Raw genomic sequence first — 23,480 nt, forward strand, 5'->3', positions numbered from 1 at the left:
AATACTCTTCTACGCATTGTTGCTTGATTCAATGACCAAAATCCAAGTTTATACATACAAAAAAAGATGGTTGTGGGCCAGCCCAGCTTGAGGCCCGACCCGGCATGGGCATGAAAAAAGCTCAGCCTGGCCCGAGCATAAAGTCATGGGCAGGGCCTGGGCCACTCTTTTGGAAAAGCAAGATAAAACACACTACAATTAGTATAATTAGGATAAGGCATGATGGTCTATGGGCCCAGGTCGGGCTTGGCCCCTAACTTCCGGCCCAGCCCAATGCCATATTTTGGAGCTTTCGGCTCGGCCTGATGCCATATTTTGGAACTTTCGGCCTGGCCTGATCTTAGGCTCGTTTAAGCCCATGGATGTGGGCTCAACCCGAAGTCCTGCCCACAACCATCTTTACATACAACACCTCTGGTTTGATGTAATAAACGATAAGAATAAGACGAAGAAAACAAAGCCCAAGATCAGGTTACTTTATCTCGGGTTAACCTAATTCTGTAGTAGAATGGAGAACTTGATCAAGTACAAAAACAGCAAAGAAAAAAGAAAAAACTGATACTTAAAGATAAAACTACATGTAGCTTTAATAATCGTCACAAAATTCAGATCCACAAATAACCAATGCTCAGATAATACTAAGTCTCTCTGGACTATCACATATAAAGAGTACATGTAGCTCTAATAGGTGTCCTACATTATTCTGAATTCTGGAAATGTAATAAGAAGAAACAGGCATACAAAGTGAGACTAACTATGACTGTAAAATCACTGTCCCTTTGAGAGTGCCTCACTTAGGTCTTCCTGTGACGAGGCGAAGAGCTCGATGTAGCGACTTCCGAGGCTCTTTCTGTCTTTTTCCATTGCAGCCTCTGAATCTTCGGGGCCCGCAAACTCCACGAAAGCTTCACCAGTTGGCCTCCCATCAGGCATTGAAGTAATGTGGACTGAATCTTCTGTCAATACAAATCCATTGAAAAATTCAATAATCTCCTCCTTTGTAGCTGAAAAGGGCAATCCCCTCAATTTTAAGACTCCTGTATGTTTCACTGGCTCGTTTAGGTCGTCTTGAGAATTGGCCCTGCATTTGTTTATAAACAAGCTATTGAGTTAAGCTTTCGGATCAAACTGTAAAACAGTAAAAGTAAAACTACATTTGTTGTCACATGTAGAGTGAACCTTCTTCTAACACAAATGGGTCAAGAACACCAAAAGGCGCTACGACATACACAAATCTCAAGAATTCGTCAACATAGACCAACACATATATGATGTGTGAAGTCACGTAATTTCCTTAGTGGTCATTTGGTTGAACATAAAAATTTGTTGGGATGTTTATTTGCCTGTTCATTTCCAGTTCTTAGGAAGAACAAGTGGTGGTGTTTGGTTGATCATTGAAAGTTTCACTTTCCTAGGGGAGCCTAGGTAAGCAACTTCTTCAATTTTTTGTCAATCAAACAACTTCTCATACATACTTCCACTTACTAGGAATTCTGAGTTCCCGTGCTTTCCAATGTCAACCACGCAAACTCTTGTACATACTAGACTAACTCCGTCCCAGTTTTATAGTCTTGTTTGACTAAAAACACGGGTTTTAAGAAAAGTGGAATATAGTGTATGGGAAAGTGGGGGTGAAATTTAGTGTATGGGAAAGTGGAATGTAGTGTATGAGAAAGTGGTAAAGTGTAATATAGTGTATGGGAAAGTGGAAAAATTTATGGCCAAAAATATAAACATGACTACAAATTTGGGACTCCCGAAATAGAATACAAGACTATAAAATCGGGACGGAGGGAGTACATAGTAAACTTTAAAAGCTGCTCTAGCTAAGTTTCTTGGGAACACATGGTAAAAAAGGATGAAATCAACATTTTTCACAAAAAACATACGCAGTCACAAAACACATTTTGGGAGGCAACCAAAAAGAAGGCATGAAATTGGTAATTAGAGATTCCATTAAGATAAATCCAAGATGATGAGTGTAAAAAGAAACACATGGACAGTGCATGCTCACTGAAGTAGAATAGATGAGGGGAAAAGAAAAGACAAGATACGCACCTTCCTTTAGCAATTGCTTCATCCATCTCTTCCCGAAATGCAGGAAATAGCTCAACATACCGACTACCAAGAGTCATTTTGTCTTTAACCATGGCGGCCCTAGAATCCTCTGGACCAGGAAACTCCACAAAAGCTTCCCCAGATGGTCTTCCAGCAGAATTGTACGTGATATGAATGACATTATCTGCAAGAACAAAATCTTTGAAGAAGTTCTTGATATCCTCCCTTCTAGCTGAAAAGGGCAAACCTCTTAATCTTAATATTCCCGTGTGTTCTAACTGTTCCTTTCCTTCATCATGTGACTTTGCTCTAGAACCTCTACGTGGAGAAACACCACTAGCGTCCGAAACCTCGTTTGCAATAGCCTTGTAATAGTCATGCCTCTTACCTCGGAAAACCTCTACATATCTCCTACCAACATTCTGTCTATTTCTTTGGAGGGCAAAATCTACCTGCATAGGATACCCCAGAACACAAAACGCTTCGCCAGAAAACCGACCACCTTTGTGAACAAAGAGGATATCAACAAGGTCAAGACCACGAAGAAACTCTTGAACATCAGCCTCGGTACAGTCAAAGGGTAGACCACGGAGTCGGACAACGGGAAATGGGGGAAGTTGGCTGACATACCCTGTATACGGAGAAGGATTATACATGATACTAGAACCAGGTGAGGCTCCATAGGCATTTGAAGCTCCATATGCAGTTGAGGCCCCATACCCAGGTGAAGCCCCATAATAAGAAGATCCCTGGTCCATCAACCGTTGTCTCTTTGGACCCATTTCTCGCCCATCAGGGTAGTCTCCATATCTAGTCATTATTCAAAAGTTCAAAACCACATTAAGTAACAGACAAAGAACAAGACATAAATGTTGGATTTAGTGCTTCAAATTAGTGTGTTAGTAATCCTTAATTTTCAGAACATAAATATTGTTCGTGGGAAGTAATGGGTTATTCCGTTATTCCACATTCTAGCAATGTAGTATGTTTTATGAGCCTATAAAAGGTCTTTTGATGTAACCTGATTAACTAGATTGAATGAAATAGTAAAATTTTGCTACATTCTTTCCCCTCTCTCATCTCTGTTATAATTTCAATGATAAATTCAACTTTTTCCATGAGATCAGTAAGCCGCAGAGTAACTCTAATTCAGAAAATAGGATCCAGCAATCAACCGGAAAACAGCAATCCAGTCACTTTTACCAGACGATGTTAGTCCATAACATAAGGGATATCTATCTCTATCCTCTACCACACAAGCTAAATTCGCGCGTACGTCTCTAAATTGAAGCAAGCTACAAATTCATATACAGAGACTCCCCAAGATATATCCAACAACCACACTACAAGAAGCTAATTTGGGTACCATTTCAATTCCAATAAATAATACAACTAAACTTGCAATTTCAATTTCAAATACTCAATGGCGCTAAACCCTAGATCTTTCAATTGCCACTGTTAATTGCAACTGATAATCTATCAAACTAAACCAATTCGCAACTTCATTTCGCATCTTTCAACCCCAACAATACCCAAAATAGAATCATGATAACAACAAATAAAGAAACCAACCCTAATTCTTTCAATTCAGAAATTCTTCATAACATTAACCCTTAAGAAATTGGGGGTAAAATTACAAGAAAGAAAATACTCAATTCAATGTTAATGTTAAACTAAACAGCAAGCAAAGATCACATAAAACAAAACAAAAAACAAAACAAATTCATAATTGTAAGAAATGGGATACAAAGAACATCATCAGTATCTTTCAAATTAGCAAAATCACATGAAATATTATCAGAAAAAAAAAAAAAAAAAAAAAAAACATAGAAATAAAATCTAAAAAATTCGCAGAGAAAGATTGAACATTTGACTTACCCTCCTCGATTGTAAAACATCGTATTTTGCTTTCTGGGATTTTCGCGTCTGAAACAGTTTCTCTCTCTTCCTCTTCGTCTTCCTCTTGCTTTTCTCTAGGGTGTTTTTTGAGGAGCTCGTGTTCTTCAAATGGTCTTTTAATTGGGTGGGCTTGAATTGGGCTTTTGGATTATTGGGCTGAATTTGGGTGAATGGGCTTGTTGGTAGTTATATTAAATTAAAGGCCTGGTTTGATCTGGTATGGAATCTCATTGGAAAAAGTGCAGTGATTCCAAAAATGTTGGAAGAAGATTCAACATTCAAGTCCTACTCGCATCTACTTAAGAATTTAACATACGATTATGGTGACTTGTGACTTGTGAGAATTCAAATTTGCCACGTTTTAAATCGTGTTTTTTGTGTGTACATAATTTGATATGGAATATATTCTATGGACTTTATTAACTACTCTATCTACACGTAGATTATAATTTATACGGAGTATGATACTAATATGATATGACTGGCACCACATATATAGTATATGGTACGACGTTTTTATATGTCAATGAACTTTTTCAAGCTCGATATGTAAAGACATTTCGAATCTTTTATCTCATAATTGTGTCTTATACTCTTATTCTCTATCTCATTATATAGCATAGACGTTGTGGTTTTTTAAGATGGAGATAAATAATAGTACCTTGCTTGTTACATACAAGAACAATATTTGAACACATCTACCTTGCGGAAAAATAATGAGGACTTGGTAATACTAGTTTTCGCTTGTACACAATACACATAAATCGCTTGTAAATCAAATGTGGTCATTTGCTAGAACATAGAACATACAGAGTATATATTTAATGTCGGTCTATAACATCCTCACATAGGTCTTTGTCATTAAACTCTTGTATTGTAATTACGTGATCAGCTAATCGCCAAGTGCGTACAACTATACCATAATACCAACTTGAGCACTAGAGTAAGAATGCGGGAAAGTAATACTCCACGTAAGGAAAGTGATTTTGGCACACTCACTGTGAAAACAGTGAAACCCGTGCAGATGTGTTATACATGGGTACGCCTACACTCATTTACTCACTAAAAGCGTGTCTAAATCATTTTTTATATATATAGACACTTAAAGTTTAAGACTTTAATCCCGGCCCGTTGGCCCGTTGGAGAAATGTTGTCGTTCAAGTAAAATAAGAACAGTTTAAGCACGTAAAGATGTAGGAGAGTACCCTTAACTTCAACCCAGAAACTTGATGTTTACATGTTGTTTATTACCCTTAACAACCCCCACATTGTTGGAACCCTCTTAACCGCCCAGCAAATCGTAGCAAAAACCGTTAAACTAACTTTTTGCTTACTTGTCTTACAAAATACTTCTTCGTAAATTCTTTCGAAAGATTTGGACCTCATAATTTTCTCTGGTCACAACTTTTGTTTGAATTTTCACAAAAAATTAAAAACAAAATCACATCGTTTGATCTTGTACATTCAATTCTGTTCCAAATCTTCTTCCATTCTTGTTGCTCGTTTCCCCATTTCAAACCCCTTTTGAAGAATTTAATTCATCTTTCAATTAAAAGTTCTGAATTTTCAACTTTCTGAAACGCCCACCACCTGTTTGTTAAAATTCCCCAGTGAGTCTAACCTTGATAATCTGGGATTCTGTTCATCTGGGTGTTAATAATTTCCTGTGTTTTTAATTGGGTTGGGTTTTGTTTTGTAAGAATAATGGTGGGAGCTTTCTCTTTACTAACTTCCCCTGTCATAGATTCTCCACATACTTGTCCCTGTATTTGTTTGGATACTATGAGTTCATCTAGTATGAATCTCAAGAACAGTGGAGATATTGGTTTAGGAAGGAAATCAACTGGTAAAAAACAATCAAGGAGCAGACAGATTGGATCATTGGAGCTGAGTAGCTCTTTTGTTGATTCTGGGAAAGAATTTCTGGGAATTGTGAATGAGAGAAGCTCAAGAAAGCTAAGGAAAGTTAGAAGCCCTGTGATTGTCAGTGAACTTGGAGGACAGTATGAGGACGGTTTCGAGGATGTCAAGACGGTAACATCTTAATTTGGGAATTTGCTATAGATTATAATTCTTTTTGTTATTTTTTTGATAATTATATGCTACTTGGTAAAAGATTTCATTGCTAATTTTGCAAAGTGGACTTATATGATTCATGTCTTCAGTTACATGGCTATTATGAACAGTTTTAGCTTGTTAATAATCATATTGTATCGAAATTCTTTGTGGATACTGCAAAGTGGACTCATACCATCAGTTAGATAGTTAAATTGAAAGGTGTTAGCTAGTTAATTAACAATCATATTGTATTGAAATTTGTTGTCGATACTGCAAAGTGGACTCGTATCATCAGCTACATAATTATAAACTTATAATGAAATGTTATAGCCTGTTAAATCATATTGTAACGAAATTCATTGGTGATACTGCAAAGGGGACTTATATAATCAGTTATACGATTCTAACGAAATGTCTTAGACTGTTAATAATCGTATTGAATCTGATTTTGTCATCGATGCTGCAAAGTGGAGTCATGTAATCAGTTGTATGATTACAGGTTAAATGACTTGTACTGATATATGCATGTGTAGCAATAGAATGTAAAGATCATGAATTCAGCTTGTGGTTCGATTTCACAGGCTGTCTATTTTAGGCTTGGGATTTTCTTCTACTGAAGAAAACTAAAAAGTTTTATCCTTTCTTTCCATGCCACAAACATTTAAAAATTCAATGCAAAAAATCTTCTCTGTTTTCTTAGTTATTTTGAGTTAATGCATTTCATCCTGATCCTGAATTGTAGAATATAAACCTCTAGAGTGTCAGATTGTCATATATGCGCATACTTCCTCAGGTTCATGCTATTCTCTGTATTACTGACATCAACTGATCTGTAATTTATCTTAAAAGAAGTCCTAAACTTGTTTATATACAATAGGCTATCACAAAAGTTTATGAAACAAAGTCTTATTTCATGGTCACACTACTTGGAGAAAACTTGTTACCCAAAGCAAGTTAGGGGGTGGAATTACGCAGCCTTTTTCCTACGAATACAAAGTATTCCTTTGAAACCTCGATGTGAAGAAGAACCATTTATAATTCTGAATTTCCTAATGAATTGCAAGTGAAGAATCATTATTATCAAATGGCGAAACAAATTTTTTTTTGGTTCTACTACGAGGAGTTCCCACCGCCTTCGGCGAGGTAATCTCCCGTGGGAGTTTGCATGGGTACCTCGATGGGCAGCATCCCTCCCAGTTGAGATTTTTTCCATTCCCAAGGCTCGAACCCGAGACCTTGGTTAAGGAGCAAAAGGCCCTTAACCACTCATGCTAACCTCAATTGGTGAATGGCGAAACAAATTGAATCTTCTGAATCCATTTTGTTTGATCAATTTTCCAATTTTACTCTATAACAAACGACTTCTGTTAAAATTGGAGAATACATTCTATGTTGATGACTAACGATATTGTCTTTTTCTTATCCATCAACTTATCTACGAGTAATATTTTTATTGATAAAGATTTTTGTTCATTTTTGCTTTGCAGCAATTACTCAACTATTTTACATACAAAGCTACAAGGACTGTCCTAACCCAGCTTTACGAAATGAACCCCACTCATTATCAGTGGCTCTATAAGTAAGTAGGCGAATCATAATTTTTGACAGTTTTTATCTAATTGTATATATTTAGAGGCCGTTATCTTCTTCTTCTTCTCACTAGATGCTAGTGTTGGCTCAAAACTGTATATATGGCTCTGTTCTGTTCGACTTATTTTGACTTATTTCAGACAAGATGAGTTCAGATGAGTTCAGATGAGTTCAGATAAGTTCAATTAAGTTTAGATAATATAAGTTCAGAAAAAATAAGTTTTTTCCAGACATTTTTACACACAAATAAGTCTATTTCGGATCAAATTAGTTCGGATAAGTTCAGATAATATAGATTCAGACAAAATAAGTCGAATAGAAAGGAGCCTTAGAGGCCAATTTTACTGGGTTGTGTTGCATATTCTTCATGACAATACTAATTCTATAGTGACAAACACTTTGAATGCTTGAATGGAGTTCTTGTTTGGTTATTTCTAGCTTGATATCAAATCAAAACCAAGCATGCAGACTTCAGAGTTTACAACTGTTTCACAAAGCTTGAATATAATGTCTCTTTGTAAGAAACATCTTTGTTTACACTTAGTCTTCTGCGATTCCTGTTATTTTGGATTGAAGACAGATAACTCCTATCAAATGTGTGTGCACCATGTCAATTTAGCATTTGATGAAATGCTCAACATTTCAGAGTTTTTTCTGTGTCATGGTTTCAAGAAACTGCAGTTTTTCTGGTTTTATGAACTTTGGTTTTGTATATGCAGTTTTCTCGTTGCTAACAAGCCTGGAGATGGGAAAGTCTTCATCCGCAACCTTGGGAAGGTAAGTTTCTAAAGACATACTTCCTCCTTTTCAAAATGATCTTACATTTTCCGTTTTAGCCCGTTTCATAATGTTCTTTACACTTTGCTTTGTTCTATTTTTTGACATGAAAATTTACTACCTTACCCCTCTTACCCCACAATATTTACATTTTACTCACTCTCTCTTACTTTATTCATTTTTTTCTTACACTCACCCACATTTTTACACATTTCTCTTACTTTATCCATATTTTATTATATTCAACCAACTTTTCTACTTTTGTCTTAATATTTATGCAAATAGGAATCGTAAAGATCTTTATGAAACGAAGATACACTATAAAATTCATGATCTCAGAATATATAACACAACCTTCAAACTACTCCCTTCCAAAATAAGGCACCAACCTACCAAAATGCCAAGGAAAACTCATCAGTTTTTACTGCTCTTATAATTTGACAGGAAAGGCAAGATCTTGCAGAAAGAATAATGGTAACACGCCTTCATTTATATGGAAAATGGATTAAGGTCTGTTCATCTTCTCTTTCTCTGTATCAATTAACAGAAAGAGTGTTAGAATTGTTTTGATGTATTTCTAACCTTCATTTTTTTTCCTGCATTTTGATACAGAAATGTAACCATGCTGAAATATATCAGTTCATATCAGATGAAAACTTGGCGTTGATGCGTGAAAAATTATTGGAGACAATTGTATGGCCTTCAGATGACACAAACACAGAAAAAATTGGTTAATTTAAATCTGAGGGTAATCAATTTTTCGCTACTAGCTCATCGACTGCCCTATTTTGGTGTCATTTTATCTTCATTGAAAAAAGATTAAGATGAACAATACTATGGTGCATTTTGTAGATGCTTTTGTACCTAGTATTAGTTGTTTTAGGTTCATAATTGTAAGGAATTATATTCTGAACTACACTTTTTTAGATATGGAGTATATGGTATCAATTTTTAAAGTAAAGTGCTTGATGGTAGTATTGACAAGTATGGAGTATGAAGCAAGAACACTAGTGATTGGATTGACTATTTCAGGGAAATGATTTTGGCACATTCACTGTGAGAGCATGGTGCTTTACTTGTATAAAGGGGTATCAAAATCAGTTCCCACTATTTTGATACTAGTGTTTTCATGTGAAAAAACCCATATAAAAAGTCATGTGATCTTAAAGTCGGGTCAAATTTCATACTTTAGGATTTTCAATTTAATTTAATGCAAGTAAAGGTGATAAACGGGTATTTTGGATTTGTTACAAGTTGGTTCATGTCAGATAGCCTTTGTGTTTGGGTGGGAGACGGGTGGGGTATGTTTGGCGTTTCTTTCAAGTTCAATAAATTATTGGTCCAGGATACAGTCTACCATGGGTCGAGTGGCTCAGGTCCATATCATTTCAGGTTTATAAGTTTATAACCGATCAGGTTCATTCAGTTCAACTAAAGTAAACCGGTGTATGACTACACCTATAAATAAATTGTCTCTTTTCATCTTCTCTTTGTGATACAAGGATGTCTTAGAGTCGCGCGATCACATCTTCCAATGTCTTAAAAATTGGAGGATTATCATTCTCTATAGAGGATATTCCCCATTTTTACAAAAACTTAAAAGTTGGTTATTGTGTATAGTACTTTAGTACATCATGAATGATATTTAAAGTGACAAATGAGAAGTGAAAATGAGAGTGACATGTGACTTAAGTTGGTTTTATTAACCTTAATTAATTTATGCTAAAATAAAAACTAGGAAGTTGTAATTAAGCTAAGAATGTAGGTAGACTTCAATGTGTTCAATCGAATATTATTTAGTACTTGTCGGATGCTGTTATTTTGCCTCAACTAACTCACCTGTTTTAACGGCCCGTTATTGGCGCTACATAATGGCTTGAGCTCCGGCTAAGCTAGGCTAGGCTAGGCTCACCAATAGCTAGCTTCACTTGAGCTCATTGGTTAGCGTGCCGCTCAAAACTTTGGCTCATTCACCAAGTGGCTAGCTAGCTAGGTCTTGGTTTTGTCTATAACAAAATAGCTAGTTTGCCAGTCCTAGTAGATCATAGCAAATTCAGATAAGTTCAGGAAAAAAAAAAGGGTTCTCTAAGTATAATTGATAACTTAAATAAGTTCAGGAAAAATAAGTGAAAATCAGGTGAATAGAACGCACTCTTAGTAAATTTGAGCTCATTGGTTAGCGTGCCGCTCAAAACTTTGGCTCATTCACCAAGTGGCTAGCTAGCTAGCTAGCTACAAGTCCTGGTTGTCTATAACAAAATAGCTACACTGATTACCGGTCAATAAACTTCAGCTAGTCAAAATAAGTTATATAGGCTTTGTTCTGTTCATCTTTTTTCCACATATTTCAGGAAAAATAAGTTCAGATAAGATAAGTTCGGGAAAAAGAAGAGTTCTCTAAGTACGATTGATCGATAACTAAAATAAGTTCTGATAGATTTAAATAAGTTTAGGAACAATAGTGAAAATCAGATGAATAAAATGGATCGTTAGTAAATTTAATTAGAGAGAATCAAACCATCCCGACTGGATTCCTTTTCTATCCCACATCCTAGTAGATCATATCAAAATTTAGTTAGCTTAATAAAACTTATGAAATGATATTTACAACAATTGTTTTAATGGGTAAAGGTAAAATTGTTGTATGACTTCACCTATGGATTAACCTCTGTTTTTCTTTTAATCTTTTCTGACACGATCCAGTTCGATCTGGCAATCCACTCTCCATCTTAAGAGATTTTCAAATTAACATCTCCTCACTTAATTTAGATTTTTTTTTCCTCTCATATCCTAGTTGATTGCGCACTACAATATGATCTTTCTTTTCATTTGGTGTTTGGATTAAATGAAGATGAACTGAATTTAACTTAAACTTAATTTACTGGATCCGAAATGCAAATGAACTGACTTGAACATAGTGTGCATGATATTCAATTAATCAAATTGAACTCAATTGAAGAAAAATTGAAACACGTCCAAAATAACAAGATCTTATTTAGTTAAGCTAGGTGCAAGTCCTGCAACTAATAAAATGAAATAGCTCTTACGTTGTTTATTATCTTAATAATGTTTTAAAATATTAAAACAAGCAATTAATTATTTTGAATGAAAATTGATAATTTGATATTCCCATAATTGATTTCTTGACTCTCTTTTTTCACTCGAAGCTAGAGAAGGTACTACAATAGCATATTCAGACCTACATTTTGGATGCAAGCTTTTGGATATTTAAGGTTTAAGAATTTAACAACCACATATTCAGCATGAAAAGTAAATATAACTGAGCAAACTAGTTAACTAACAAAGCCTGCATTTTATTTAATTTTAATCCCCACCAAAAAGAAAATAATGCATGCTTTTGGTAAAGTAAATAATTATTGCAAAGGTAGAAATAAATAAATGTTGCCAATTATTTTTCATTGAAACAAAATAACAAATAGTACTGAGGGGCATTATTGGCAGTACTGGTGACAGTATGTCGATAATACTGCCAATTAATCAATTATACATTCATTTAATATTATATATACGGTTCTCATAAATAAATAAATAAAATAAGAACACCCAAAAACAAAACTATATTTATGAAGTATATTTTATTGTCTAGGTTATGTAATGTCCTTAAATATTTACTAAGTGCTTAAAGGAAAAAAAATAAGAGTCATATTTATTTAACATCAAGTTATTGTAAATTGTCTCATATAAATTTATTCGTCAGCTGATTGATTAATATAGTATGAAATTCCCGTCAAAAAAACAATATAGTACTCCGTATGAAATTAACTATGCATTCGTTTAACATTATACTTGTAAGTTGTATATATGGAGTATATTTTATTTACTAGGCTAAGTAATGTCCTTCAATATTTACTAAGATGCTCAAAAAAGAGGTTGTTTCGTTTAACGACAAGTTATTGTAAAACTGGCTCATATAAATTTATCCGTCAGCTAATTGATTGATATAGTGTGGATTTACTCTAAATAAATAAGATAATTACAAAACAAAATCCGGATTTAGAAAATAAATTGATATCCAATACGATAAGATACGACTTACTCAATCCCCGTAAATATGTACTAAAATGCTTTAAATGGAAGTCGAATTCGTTTAACAACAAGTTATTATAAGACTGTCTCATATAATTTATCCGTCAGCTAATTGATTGATATACTATGAGTATTACGGAAAATGAAATTACTCTAAATAAATAAGATAATTGTCAAACAAAATCCGGGATTTATTTTTTAAAATGATATCCAATACGATAAGATACGGCTTACTCAAATTAAAAAGTGTTATTTATAAATAATTGAATATATAAAGAGTTAAAGATATGTTATTTTGTAGGGACAAAAAAAATGACAAATTAGTATTTCTATAAACCTAAATTATCTCTCTCTCACCTCCCTTCTTTTTCTCCTCTCTTTCCTGCCTCCTTTCTTTCTCTCTCCCCTTTCTCTCTCTAGATCTTCCTCCATTTTCCTCCTACGCCTTGTTTAATTTGATTCCTAATAAAAAAAAGTTTATGATCATAAAAGCTTCTTTAATTCAATAAAATTTATCTTCTTCTCCAATTTTAGTTTTGAACAACAACAAACAAAAGGTATGTTCCCTAAAGAACTAGTAATATTATTTCTCATCTTTCAATAAAATGTTAATTTTTTTCCTTTAACTTTTTCGTTTTTTTTAATCCATTTGATCTTATTTATATATATTTGTTTCGTGTTTTTCAGTTTTTAACAACTCTCACAACAACAACAAAAATGGCACCACCACCAACAAGTATCACAAGAAGAAAAACCCAAAAACCATCAACATCCCCAACAACAACAACAGCAACAAGAAGGATTATGACTAGGAGTATTTACAAGAAAGAGCAATTGCTATTACTCAACCAAGAGAAGAAAACCCCTCATTCTTCTTCAAAGAAAGGTTATAATCGTCAGTTTTTCGACGAGAATGAATCGAACAACTTCATCCACAACGGAAAAAGAAACACCAGCAACGAGAATGAATCAAACAACGTCATCCACAACGGAAAAAGAAACACCAGCAACGAGAATGAATCAAACAACGTCATCCACAACGGAAAAAGAAACACCAGCAGAAACAACAACAGTTTGAATAGCAGTAATAACAACAACAACAACGATGTTCTTTGCACAACACCAAAGTCGGAGAAATACAAGATACCAGAAATCAATACTTGTCCACCAGCACCAAAGAAGCCAAGAAATAGTACATGTTTATTTCAAAAAAGGAGGCCAATTACCTTTTTTGCTCATCCTGATTTAGACAAGTTCTTCATGTTTGCTACCCCAATGAGAGATATCAAGGTTTGAATTTAATTATTTTCCACCCCTTAATTAATTATATAATTAGGTTTTCGATCAACTGGGTATTAGCACGGCCACAGACTAGTTATCGGATTAATCCCTAGTATTAGTAATATTAGTGTGAATGAGGTTTTTAGCAAAAAATAAACCCTTTTTGGTAAAGGGTTTTTTTTTTAATTTTAATTTTAATTATAGGTGACCTTTTTTTTTTTTTTTGGGATAAAAAACAAATATGAAAGAGGTCACAATCTCACTGACCAAATGATAAATCAAGCATGGGGTTTGTTTGGTTATCCTATTTTGGTTTTTAGTAGAATTAGTATTATTATTATTTTCTGGTTGTGGTGAGCCTTGAACAAGGAATCTTACTGTATAAAATTTTAATTTTCATGGTGTGAAATTGTAAATTATTTAATTTAATTTCTTGTTTTTCTTAGTTAATTTCTATTTTATTTTTTGAATGTGGTCAAATCAAAAGAAAGCAAAATGCTTTTGATGAATCTTCTTTAATTTCTTGTTTGTGCTTCTAATTAATTAAAAATCTTGTATATATTTTATTTAATTTTCTTTTTTATATATTCTTGCTTTACTTTAATAGCCGTCCAATTTGGTTGGTTGAATGTTATTTGGGATTATATTGGGCAAGAATAAAGCAAACTTTGGTACCAAATTATTCAAACGCATTAAAAAAAGATATCACCCACAACTATTCTTGGTCATAATTATCCCTTAATTGTGTTTAATTAGCATAGCATGACTCACAATTAGGCTTAAGATGAGTCACAATTAGGTATTGATTTGGCAACAAATCAAGTACCGTATCATCGCCTTTTTATATATAGTTCGGTAAAAATCAGCTGATATTCTACTTTAATCTAGCGTGAATTTGTAAGATTTTAATTTTACTACTACTATCTCGTGTGAGCGAATATTTTCATGTCATATTAAAAGCGAGATTTTTTTTATGATGTGAAATTTATAGTCCAATAATTTTTAATTTTACTACTACTACCTCGTGAGCGAATATTTTTATGTCACGTCAAAAGCGAGATTGTTTATATGATGTGCAATCCATAGTCTAATAATTTTCAACATTCAATGAATAGTAATAATTTAGTATAGTTCATTCATACTAAGGAAATGATGATAAATGAACAAAATCATTAGTTGGAATTGGTCCGCCATGCAACATGTACTACCATGTGGCATACCTCATATAATATCGGATCATATCATATTATATCATTCGCAGATTGTATAGTAGATTAGATTGTGTAGTAACAAAATTAATTATTCCTACAACGTGTATAACGTACTATATACCATGTGACATACTGCATATCGTATCATATCATATCATTCGCATAATGGGTAGTAAATTAGATTGTGTAGTGAAAAGAATTTATTCCTACTAACATACTATTTACATGCATGCCTATATATTCTCCTTTTTATTTTATTTTTGATCAAAAATTAAAAAGGGTTTCCACATTATTCCACAAAAGAAAGTGATCAAGTCAAGAATTCCACTTTTGTGTGCTCAATTCATCAGCACATACGTATATTTTCAGCTTTATTAACGATCCCCACACGAGTTTGATTGAATATAATGGTCCATAACAAAGACAATGACTCAACTAATGTTATGATCCAACCATTATTTAATTAACCAGCACAGGTGTGTTCTCTTCAACTTATAATGTCTGAAATCGTCTAAATTTATCAGAATTTTGACACTGTAAAGTATTACGTGCGCCCGAGAAGTATATACACTTGTTAGTCTGATACGTAGTATTATATATCGCAATCACACAATAACAAAGGAATATCATAGTGAATACGAATATACGTAATATGTACGTTTAATTATCTTTTAAGGAGTAGTTAAATATCAAAAGCAAAATGATTTGCAAAGATCATCAAAATCCATATAAACGGCATATGAATATATAATATACATATTAAGCCTCTTAATTGGACCTCGAAATATTATATTTCCTTAATTATATTTTGATGGGGTGGTTGGAGAAAGGAAAAGGGGAACAAATTGGAATAATTCCATTATACTTTTAGTTAACGCGTGGGACATATAATAGACAAATGAAATAATTGATCTTGTTATTGTGAACTACTCCATAAATAAGCCATAGTACTATACATAATTGCATATACATATTCTTCCCCTCAAAAATAATTGCATATACATAAAGATAGTGACTAGTATTATTATAATATAACTTTTTATGTGGATAACAAGGAAAAAACTTTTACTTACCAGAAAAATGATCGATTGTTAATAACACAAATTCTTATTTACATGGGGTGTACGATAAATATTGTATATCGAAGTTAATGTTAACGTAAAATGCTTAAAAGTTACCCGTATATATGTAAAAGTTATCTATTTTTTAGTGATAAAAAATTTCAATTTAATAAAAAATATTTCTTCAAAACTACTAATAATGTAAAAAGTTAATCATTTAACCCTTTAAAATGTTTATCTATCAATTTTTTTTAATAATATAAAAGTTCAAGAAAACTGGGTAAAAGTTAGAGAAAATTGGGTAAAAGTTATGTTGGTGTACAATAAATTTATTGTACACCTTGTGCATACAAGAACTTTTGTGTTAATAAAGAGTAGTGATAGTGGAATATACTCCATAAACACCAACTTTATTCACTGGAGTATTTTTCAGTATTCTATCAGGGTGTGTCATTTTTCGCCTTAAAAAAATAAGTTTTAAGAACAATAATTAATTTCATACTTCGTATAGTTACAATAAGGTCATGTAAGGTCGACAAGTATCAGTCAGGTCCTACATATAAGTCTGCCCTCTTAAGTATACTCTCTTCCATTCCGGTTTGATCAGATCCTTTAAGTTCTAATTATAGTTTATCAGGTATAAAAACGTCAATTAGGTTTAATCAGTTCTAATAAGTTCATCCGAATGACAATTACGTACTGTGTATGATAGATTACTGTTTCATCTGATAATAAAACTCATATAGTGATGGGTAATCTATCCAGTGGGTAGATGTAGCAAAGTTCGGACGGCAATTATTTAATATGATTTGACATTTTAATAAATTAAGTAGGGGGTAGAAGGGAATCCAAGGAAGAAAATGGCTCGTGCGGGTAGTGATCATTGTCATTGTTAGTAGGGAATTTCGAGAAATACCCTCCTTTTTTGCCACTAATAAAAAATCATTTTTTTTATGTATCATTATTATAATAATAATAATATATTTTTTAATTATTATTATAATAATATTATGGGATTGAAGATAATGGGTTGGGGTTTACCTCATTGTATGCAGGGTATGCAGCAGATTGTTGACATTAACTGCCAATAAATTTGGGGTTTCTATTTTTTGCAAATCTTCAGAATTTAACTTGGTGTTTTTTGGGGGAGGCCAATTGTTTACTGATCAAGTGACTTAATAACTTTTTGATTATGACATGGGGTTTTTTTTCCTGCTTTAGATTCCCTTTTACAAGGCATTTTGCAGTCTTAGCCTGCCATTTTTTGGTATTTATGGTACACCCATGTTATTCTTCTTATTTCTCATGATGACATAAAAGATGGTACTGGGTCGGGTCTGCTTAACATGGGCACGATATCGTGTGTTACAGGGCCGTATTCGGGTTGTATTTTTTGGAAAAAATACGACATGTTCCGATACGTACGACAGGAAAGATTCAATTAGTGAAATGTTGAATTAGGCTTAATACGTAAGCACAACACAACACGGCAAGAAAGTACGTGTACTTGGTCCTGGTGTAGGTCTCCCTTGTCAAATGTTTGGCACATCACAGAACTACATAAATAGTAAGCGGGTTTGGCATGGGCCGATCCAAAGTTACAGGCTCTATAAGGAACACACATCTTTTTGATAAGCTACTAGTGCGGCTTTATTTATGTTTCCTTTAGCGGGGGCTTAAATACATTTGTTGTTAGAAAAATTATCTAAAATTTGAAGGATAGTGACTTTGAGAGACGATGGCTTTGTTATCTCACTTAAAATAAGTTTCAGTATTACAGGTTAAGTTATAACAAAAAGAGTTACCAATAAAATCTCCGCTCAAATTGAGGACTTGTGTATATATAATAGTCACATATTCGAATCTTCTTCCCCATTTATAATTGTCGGTTGGTTCAGTGGTGATTGGGGCTTAACTTGGTAGGAGTGACCCGTGTTCGATCTCCCGTGACAACAATTGGGAGGGGACTGGAACCTATTCACCCAGAACTCACCCCGAATCCGGATTAGCCATAAGGGTGAACCGGGTGCTAACGCCAAAAAAAAAAACATATTCAAATCTTCTTCCCCATTTATAATTTATAATGCCTTTGTGGCTCATTCGCATGGAAAAAAGAAACACTTTAGCAAAACAAAAGTTTATAATAAACAAGTTAATTAGTTCAACGATACAAATGGCATCTCTCCACATATCATTGCCTCTTCCCCGACACTAACTATCGCCACAAAATTATGACATGTATCATTTCAAATGGTACTCATCAAATAAAGTTGGTTAGTCAAGACTCGAATCCACAATCAAATATCATGTATGTACCATGGAAAGTAATTTAATGGCTAACACATACACCGTACACACTAATAGTTAACTTTATCTCATTTATAACATACATCAATTATATTTTATTTTTTTATCAATTATCATCAACAAACCATTATGTCCACAAAACCACTATATTTAACGAGGTTACATAAAGTAAAAAACATATAATCTCATACTATATGCAAACATCAGTGTATCGTTCGAATCAATAACTAGCTTACCAAATCCAGCTAAACCAACCATTATTAAGAAGCTTTAATTATTATGCTTCATGACATCTAAATTAACATGACAATTAATTTTTTTTCTTGGATTTATATCTTTGATATCCACAACTAGCAAAAGCATTTTTCATTTCTAATTTATCAAATGGGGTTACCTAATGCTTTTAATTACATTTATGTGTACTAATAAAGAGTTCATAAAATGTTTGATTGTACGGAAATGCCATATCTTTTGCTTTTGTTTTCCTTTTGGGATCAAATTACCAAGGTTAATTAAGATCACAATCATTCTCAAAGTTAGGGCCAATAAATATATATGTGACATATTAATTAAATTAAAAATAAATATTTTACAAGTACTAATAATATTATTGGCCTTATATGGTTGAGTCCTCGATATTAAGAGTTCAAAAGATTAGCTAAAGTTCACTTTAATTTGATGCTTTGAATACGTAGGTTAATCACTTTCACTAGGTACTGTCTGGAACACCATTCAATATGGTAGTATTCATAGTGGTAGACTAGTAGCTTAGGTTATAAAGCAAAATAAGAAGGAAAAAACAAAAATTGAAGATAATTATCGGTAATAAGTAATTTTTTAATTGGTCAGGTGGTAGGGGTCCTGGTGGCGAGGGTTTCACTATTTTTGAGGATAATAATTAGTCATTTATGTATGCTTACTTACCAAAATGTGGTTTATTCGATCATCGGGGTGTACAATACTACAACGCTCATTGTGCATCATATTTTTAAATGAATATATAGTTTAAATACAACATATCTCAAATGATGAACTGATACTCCGATCCCCAAACTTATACTTCATTTCTCTAAAAAAAATCGATATGAATTAAACAATTTACACGTGTACAATTATAAGATTTCAACATGAAAAATATATAGAACGCGTTTCAGTGAAGTACCCTTTCGTACAAATTAAACGAAAATACTTTTGTCTATGTTATAAACTTAGTGAGTTATTATAAGTGATGTTAGATGCAAATTCTTAAGTTGTACGTAGTATGAAGTACATAATTCACATATATATCCTAACACATATAAAGGCTTGAACATTGCTTACTATTCATGTAACAGTGGATTTACGAATATACCCCCCATTTCCTTCATTGTTTATTTTTGTCTTTTACTTGGTAATAGTGAGATTATGGTCTTACCCCTTCCCTTTCATCACAATCTTATGTGCCACGTTTCTTTCCATCTGCTGCCACACCCTTTCCTCGCCCTTTCATTTTGAGTCATTTCTCATTGCTTCAATGTCCTACTCCTACCAATACGGTAACATATGTATTTATAGTTAGGATTTTTTTTGTTTAAAATTAAAGTAAGAGTTTATTGGATATCAACGCTATGTGGTTATAAACAATGTAATGTAAACAGTACAAGGCATAATAGTTGTGTATGAAGGTATCCATTATAGCAAGACTTCGCATGTAATCAATTTCGTATCGAAAATGATAAAGGTCGCAACACGTGACCTTTAAGCCGTGTCACAATGATGACATGGCATGCTTATGTGTCATGATTTAAATTGGAAACTAAAATGTTTAACTTATATAATCTATTATACATGTTTCAAAAAAGGTAAGAAAATTTTAATATTTTAATTTGTTTCCTTTTTTTATATCGATTAATCTATTTACATATTTTCATAGTAAAAATATTGAATTGATAGTAAAAATATCATGATGACACATATCATACGGGGCGCCTATATGTACTAATTAAACTGCGACACGTAAGATTGTGACAACTAAATGTTGTCGCAACTTGCGACCTTTATCATCACCCATTTCGTATTATCAATTACGTGCAAATAGAACTTTAACATTGTTTTTTCTAGCATTTACCATAAATTTATAAATGCTCGCTTTCTACGTAATATTTTTATAAAATAACTTTTTATACCTTGGGGGATTGTGCGCGCTAGCGCACGATCCAACAACTAATATAGACAAAAACCTTGCATTATTTTTCATCAATTTCTCTTTCACATAATTTCAACGTTATTTTGTTTCTTTGTTTTTACATAAATATATTCTGACATCATTAAGATTGCTGGCTTGTTGCTATCAACATTTCTCACCGGCCAAATTCAAGAATCAACCGAAGTACTTAATTAATACATGTACAATTGTACATTGATAAGACTCAATTTGGTACAACTCTTGAATAAAGTTTTTATTCTAATATACGTATAACTCATTGAATTAGATCTCTTTTGACAAAACCCTCTCTAATCTCAAGTCTACATTTTAGCCCCTTAAAACTAAGGAAATGATATATGCGACCATAAGGGTTACATAAGAGCTAAAAATGAGAACATTTGTTTGTATACTAAGCAGTAATTACACCGATCGACGCGTGATTTTGTCATACATTCTTAAATTATAAACGCTTATTAGTATTTCTAATGGCTACCCTCAAAATTAAGATGCTCATCTAAGTTATTGTACCTCGAACAACAATCTTTAAGGAAGACCGGAATAGGTTTAATCTGCATGGTGTCTATGCATGATTAGGCAACAAGCTAGCTGTGGGAGAGGTTTGTTACTCCATTGCAGTACTAGGACCTTGTTTTATTCACCTTAATTTCACTTATTTCAGGAAAAATAAGATTAGATTCGTCCATAGAAATTAAGTTCAGAAAAAAAAAATCATTTCAGTTATTGCTTTGATCTTAGATGGATCAATTTCAATGCCCCGTGTGCTAAATACATATCCGAGCAACTTCCCCAAAGCTACTCCGAATATGCACTTTTCCGGGTTCAGTCTCATATTATACTTCAAAATTTTGGTAAAGAACTTCCTTAGTCCCGGTAGGTGTTCTTGCCGGTCTTTAGATTTGACTATCATGTCGTCCACGTAGACTTCATTCTCTTTATGCATCATGTCGTGGAGTAACGTGGTGGTCGTTCGTTGATAGGTGGCCTCTGCGTTTTTTGGTCCAAATGGCATAACAATGTAATAGTATGTGCCACAAGGGGTAATGAAGGTAGTTTTTTCCATATCCTCTTCAGCCATGAGGATCAGGTTATAGCCTGCGTACCCGTCCATGAAGGAGAGAGGCGCATGTTCTGCAATATTGTCTACCAGTATATCAATGTGTGGTAGCGGGAAGTCGTCCTTGGGACTGGATAAGGACTAACTAAGTTTGGAAATTATTAGGTGCACCCGGGTGCACCGTGCGGGTATTTTAAGTTTAATTTACAACTAATATAAGTTCTGATCGATAAGTTATAATAAGTTCGATCAATTAAGTTCTTATAAGATAAGTGTATGAGAAATAAGTGAAAATCAAGTGAATATAACGCAAACTACGTTAAGCTTCATTAATAGAGGTCAACAACTAACCAATTAACAAGTGTTTTCAAAAACATTGGTTAGACTTTTCCTTAAGAAGATAGATCATGCAAAAGTTTTTTACTTCCCATAAAGAATGGAATCTATGGTATGCCTTGGAATTGAAGTGATGAATTTCTTGTAAGAAACAAAACAATCTCGACACATAAATGAAGTTTTTCAAAGACTGTAACTTCTTAAATTACTTCCAATATTCCAATCAAACTGTCAATTAATTCTTAACTATTCCAATAGTTTGCATGGTAAATTGGTAATAAACCATTAGTACAATTAACTGTATTATCGAGTAGGTAAGTATCCACAAGATAAAATAATCAATCCTCTTTTTGTTTATAACTAAATCAAGGTAGTTTACGTGCAGTAATTACAGGTTTAGTAAACTAATAACCTACTCCATCTGTGGCTCTGTCATGAAAATCGAAACGTAAACCTGTTATAATAGGTTCCAATTCAGGTACACCGTCAGTCTGTCATTTTATAGATTTAAATAAAAAAACATTCCAATTCAATAAATAAATAAAAAATCCAATATGTGGTTTGAGCTTTGATTGTGTTAGGCTTTGTTTTGTTCAGCCTATTTCCACTTGTTTCAGGTGAAATAAGTTCAGGTAAGATAAGTTCAAGAAAATAAGTAAAAATCAGGTGAACATAACGTGTCCTTAAAGATTGAGCTTAAATTGTTATTCTATTATTTATATTTTAAACGAACATAATTGTCTTATGATTTGGGCACACTACATTCTACGTATAACATTTATTCTGATTCCGTTTTCGGGTGTTGAGTATTCAATCATGAAATCGACGTATAGGATGCTCAACAGGTTCTGGTTCCCACATATTTCATTTTTGTTACTCGAAAACAAACACAAACAACATGATCTTATTTCAAAACCGCAAAATTCTAACAGATTCCGATCCTGATTTAGGGTACTCTGATTTTTTTTTTCCCCCTAACCCCTTCATAATAGTACTCCCTATATGTGCACAAAACCCTTGATTAAATTGTCACAAGTGGACATCTTTTAACCATAAAATAAAACTAAGAGGTGAAATGTAATTGGTTTCTCGGAATGAGGGTTGACAAAAATTAGACATTGGAGGGAATCAGTAAAAAAAAAATTAGCATTTGGATTGGTGTCTTTTTGGTAAAGTTCGTGAATTCCTTTTACAATTCCAATGATGTGATATTTGTATGTTATCAAAGCAAATGCTTTCTTTATCTTTCAATTAATTAATTAAATAATTAATTAAATAAATGGGGGTGTGTGTCATAGGAAACTCATCACAGCTTTTCTAGAATCCGAGGTTCCTTTGCTCCTTCTAAGTTCTAACAATTCTTTGGCTTTTGGGTCAAAACCAGCTTAATATTACTCTCTCTGTTTCATAATATTCTTTCTATTTAGGTTTTTGTAACAATTTAATTCGTTCCTAATATATAAGAAAAAACGCCTCTATAATCATGTAAAGTACTGTTTGATTCGTCTTAATAAGTATTTTAAAAATACCAATTTTTTTTATAGTATTCACTAATACGAAGTTAAAGATATTAATAGTAAAAAATGTACATTGGC

The 23,480-nt window shown here is 33.1% G+C and overlaps 3 protein-coding genes across 3 annotated transcripts; 2 read left to right on the top strand and 1 right to left on the bottom strand.

The window, feature by feature from the left end:
* Positions 1-556: 556 nt before the first annotated feature.
* Positions 557-4,087, bottom strand: LOC110801486 (uncharacterized). The gene is made up of 3 exons (XM_022006856.2): positions 3,937-4,087; positions 2,059-2,868; positions 557-1,081 (listed from the first exon to the last, which is right to left on the bottom strand). Exons 1-3 carry the CDS (start codon positions 3,954-3,956, stop codon positions 769-771), a joined length of 1,143 nt encoding a protein of 380 aa, XP_021862548.1. The 5' UTR covers positions 3,957-4,087; the 3' UTR covers positions 557-768.
* A 1,090-nt stretch (positions 4,088-5,177) lies between these two features.
* On the top strand, positions 5,178-9,343 carry LOC110801481 (chaperonin-like RbcX protein 2, chloroplastic). Its single transcript, XM_022006850.2, has 5 exons — positions 5,178-5,991; positions 7,503-7,594; positions 8,325-8,382; positions 8,827-8,892; positions 8,995-9,343. The coding sequence occupies exons 1-5, from the start codon at positions 5,662-5,664 to the stop codon at positions 9,115-9,117; spliced, it is 669 nt and encodes a 222-aa protein (XP_021862542.1). The 5' UTR covers positions 5,178-5,661; the 3' UTR covers positions 9,118-9,343.
* A 3,416-nt stretch (positions 9,344-12,759) lies between these two features.
* Positions 12,760-14,139, top strand: LOC130459396 (cyclin-dependent protein kinase inhibitor SMR15). The gene is made up of 2 exons (XM_056826744.1): positions 12,760-12,986; positions 13,117-14,139. Exon 2 carries the CDS (start codon positions 13,147-13,149, stop codon positions 13,723-13,725), a length of 579 nt encoding a protein of 192 aa, XP_056682722.1. The 5' UTR covers positions 12,760-12,986; positions 13,117-13,146; the 3' UTR covers positions 13,726-14,139.
* Positions 14,140-23,480: the final 9,341 nt, after the last annotated feature.

This window comes from Spinacia oleracea, chromosome 4 (genome assembly GCF_020520425.1).
Source record: "Spinacia oleracea cultivar Varoflay chromosome 4, BTI_SOV_V1, whole genome shotgun sequence".
NCBI classification, from domain to species: domain Eukaryota; kingdom Viridiplantae; phylum Streptophyta; class Magnoliopsida; order Caryophyllales; family Amaranthaceae; genus Spinacia; species Spinacia oleracea.